Source organism: Lynx canadensis, chromosome A1 (assembly GCF_007474595.2).
Source record: "Lynx canadensis isolate LIC74 chromosome A1, mLynCan4.pri.v2, whole genome shotgun sequence".
NCBI classification, from domain to species: Eukaryota; Metazoa; Chordata; class Mammalia; order Carnivora; family Felidae; genus Lynx; species Lynx canadensis.
The window spans coordinates 86804194-86808223 of NC_044303.2; the positions used below are offsets into that span (position 1 = coordinate 86804194).

Sequence of the window (4030 nt, forward strand, 5' to 3'; positions counted from 1 at the left end):
ATATGTTATTGACGTTAGATATATGTAATGAATATGCTGATAACTATAAAGATAGTATTTCTTTTGGAGAGTATAAAAATGTGACACATGAAAATGGAGACAGAGGACATTCTTTCATAACAAAATGCAAAGAGTCCACTTAGACTCCTTTCAAAATCTGCTTCTCAAGTTAGATTTTAGTTACCACCATGTTTGACAATAAGAGCCCCCAGTTGATCTTCTAATTTATAGATTCTGTCCTCAAAAAGAAGCATTCAGAAATAGATTACAAGAATTATTTTTATAGCCTTTTATTTCATGGTAACATAAGTGGAAAATTATGGTCTTAATGACAAAGAGAAGCATATTTTGCATACCTGAAATTAAAAAAAAATGGACTTATCAATGTTATTTACTGCATAGTAAAAATAATCACCATCATCAATATTTTTTATGTCATTCAGTTATTCTTTTTTTAATGTTTATTTATTTATTTATTTTGAGAGAGACAGAGAGCCTGAAAGCACGCATGAATGAGGGGAAGGGTTAAAGAGAGAGGGAGAGAGAGAATCCCAAGCAGGCTACATGCTGTCAGTACGCAAACCAATGCAGGGCTGGATCCCACAGTGAGATCCTGACCTGAGCTGAAATCAAGAGTAGGATGCTCAACTGACTGAACCACTCACATGCCCCTCAATTATTTTTGATAACAATTTAATTTTTAAGGTTTATTTAATTCCAGTTAGGTGATGGGAATTAAGGACTGCATTTGTTGTCATGGGCACTTGGTGTTGTATGCAAGTGATGGATCAGTCAGTTCTATACTTGAAACTAATATCACATTGTATATTGACTACCCGGAATTTACAGAATTCCTTTTAAAAAATAACTAGTTTTTCAAAATGATTTTCTGCTTTTAGCCTGTTCAAAACTTTCCAAATCCATTCATCAGTTGATGGACATTTAGGCTCTTTCCATAATTTGGCTATTGTTGAGAGTGCTGCTATGAACATTGGGGTACAAGTGCCCCTATGCATCAGTACTCCTGTATCCCTTGGATAAATTCCTAGCAGTGCTATTGCTGGGTCATAGGGTAGGTCTATTTTTAATTTTCTGAGGAACCTCCACACTGCTTTCCAGAGCGGCTGCACCAATTTGCATTCCCACCAACAGTGCAAGAGGGTTCCCGTTTCTCCACATCCTCTCCAGCATCTATAGTCTCCTGATTTGTTCATTTTGAGAAACTTAACAGGAACCCATGGGGGAGGGGAAGGAAAAAAAAAAAAGAGGTTAGAGTGGGAGAGAGCCAAAGCATAAGAGACTGTTAAAAACTGAGAACAAACTGAGGGTTGATGGGGGGTGGGAGGGAGGGGAGGGTGGGTGATGGCACCTTTTGGGATGAGCACTGGGTGTTGTATGGAAACCAATTTGTCAATAAATTTCATATATATAAAAAAAATTAAAAAGAAACAAAAGGATCCACAAAAAAAAAAAAAAAAAAAAAAAAACCTTTCCAAATGAGTATCAAGAGGTCTTAGACACAGAAAGCAGTTGCTTTAAATGCATTGTTAATAGGGAAATACTTTCTGGTGTAAAGAATGTATCACATTAATAATGTTAATGAGTTTTTCAAGGTCAGAGAAGACAAAAATCCTTTTACACTGATTTAATTTTTATAGTTTACTTCTGAGTATTATTTTTGAGGTCAGAGCTTATAAATTAGAAGACCAATTCAAAAGCTATAACTGTCAAAGAAGAGAGTGACTAGAACCTACAATTGAGACACAAAGGCAAAAAGAAAAAAAAAATGCATGTTTTCCTTTAAGGACCAGGCAGAAAGAGTCTAGTTATAAAGTAGTGAATTGTGAATTCAATACGAAATGGGTATCCTTTTGTGCATTTAACTTTTTTTTTAATTTTTTTTAACGTTTATTTCTTTTTGAGACAGAGAGAGACAGAGCATGAACAGGGGAGGGGCAGAGAGAGAGGGAGACACAGAATCGGAAACAGGCTCCAGGCTCCAAGCCATCAGCCCAGAGCCTGACACGGGGCTCGAACTCACGGACCATGAGATCATGACCTGAGCCAAAGTGGGACACTTAACCGACTGAGCCACCCAGGCGCCCCGAAATTTTTTTAACATTTATTTATTTTTGAGAGACAAAGAAAGGTAGAGCGTGAGTGGGGGAGGGGCAGAGGGAGAAGGAGACCCAGGATCTGAAGCAGGCTCTGGGCTCTGAGCTGTCAGCACAGAGCCCGACGGGGAACTCCAACTCAAGAACTGTCATGAACCATGAGATCATGACCTGAGCCTAAGTTGGACGCTTAACCAACTGAGCCACCTAGGTGCCCAGCCCTTTGTGCATTTAGATGTAATCTATGGTTGTGCTGGGGCATATCCAGATTAGGATGATGAAGGTCCAAAGACTGGATTTGAATCTCGGATCTGAACTATAACTATAGGTGCAATCTTTATGAAAATGATAAAATGTTCTGTGCTCAAGTTTTTTCAAACACTAATTGGTTATAATAGCACATAGTATTAAATTTTTATTAAATTGTATTAAATTGTTATTAACCATGCACAGCTCCAAGTACAGAACAGGCACTCAACATATGTTAGACTGTCAGTCTGCATTCAGTTATTGAAGCACGGTCATGAATTCTGTTCTTTTAATTTCTCTAGGACAGTGTGATTGGATAAAAACCCTATACTGTGTGGTTTCTAGTTACTGGTATTTCTTACTACTTCCTCAATGGGCACAGACAATGCAACTCACTCCCAGGATTTCCTCTTGCTGGGCTTTCCTGGGTCCCAGGGCCTTCAGCTATCTCTCTTTATGCTTTTTCTGGTGATGTACATCCTCACAGTGAGTGGTAACATGGCTATCTTGATGTTGGTGAGTACCTCCCACCAGCTACATACCCCTATGTACTTCTTTCTGAGCAACCTCTCTTTCTTGGAGATTTGGTATACCACAGCTGCAGTCCCCAAAGTCCTGGCCATCCTTCTGGGGAGAAGCCAAACCATATCATTTACTGGATGTCTTTTGCAGATGTACTTTGTTTTTTCATTGGGCTGCACAGAGTACTTTCTCCTGGCAGCCATGGCTTATGACCGCTATTTGGCCATCTGCTATCCTCTACACTATGGGGCCATTATGAGCAGTCTGCTCTCAGCACTGCTAGCCCTGGGATCCTGGGTGTGCGGTTTCCTAGCCATTGCAGTGCCCACAGCCCTCATTAGCACCCTGCCCTTCTGTGGTCCCCACACTATCAACCACTTCTTCTGTGACATTGCACCCTGGATTACCCTGGCTTGCACCAGCACGCAGGCAGTGGAACTCGTGGCCTTTGTGATTGCTTTTGTGGTCATCCTGAGCTCATGCCTCATCACTCTGGTCTCTTATGTGTATATCATCAGCACCATTCTCAGGATCCCTTCAGCCAGCGGCAGGAGTAAAGCCTTCTCCACATGCTCTTCGCATATCACTGTGGTGCTGGTCTGGTATGGGTCCACGATCTTTCTTCATGTCCGCATCTCCATCAAAGAGGCCTTGGATCTGACCAAAGCCGTGCATGTCCTGAACACCATGGTGACTCCAGTTCTAAACCCCTTCATCTACACTCTCCGTAACAAGGAAGTAAGAGAAACTCTGCTGAAGAAATGGAAGAGAAAATAAACTGCCCCCAATAGAACAGATCTCTGTAAATATCTCCCTTTGTCTCCAAGTAAGAATATGGAAGGAAAATGAAAATATTCCTTGATACAGAGAGAGAAAAAAACTGAAGGAATAAAATAGACTACATATACTTGCTCTACTTTTTTTATAAGTTTATTTTTAAGTTAATTTATTTATTTTCAGAGAGAGAGAGAGAGAGCACAGGTGAGGGGCAGAGAGAGAGGAGAGAATCCCAAGCAGGCTCTGCACCAGCAACAGAAACCTACAGATCCAGATGCAGGGCTCAGACTCACTAATCACTGATGAAGTGGGATTATGACCTCAGCCTAAATCAACAGGTCTAGGCTGAACCTACGGAGTCACCAAGT

General features: G+C 40.7%; 1 protein-coding gene across 1 annotated transcript; it reads left to right on the plus strand.

Moving 5' to 3' along the window:
- The first annotated feature begins 2735 nt into the window (after positions 1 to 2735).
- Positions 2736 to 3662, plus strand: LOC115512818 (olfactory receptor 6F1). Its single transcript, XM_030314249.1, has one exon. It carries the CDS (start codon positions 2736 to 2738, stop codon positions 3660 to 3662), a length of 927 nt encoding a protein of 308 aa, XP_030170109.1.
- The last annotated feature ends 368 nt before the right edge of the window (positions 3663 to 4030 follow it).

Excerpts from the sequence above, each read along its gene's own strand:
- LOC115512818 (XM_030314249.1), top strand. The coding sequence starts at position 2,736 with ATGGGCACAGACAATGCAACTCACTCCCAGGATTTCCTCTTGCTGGGC.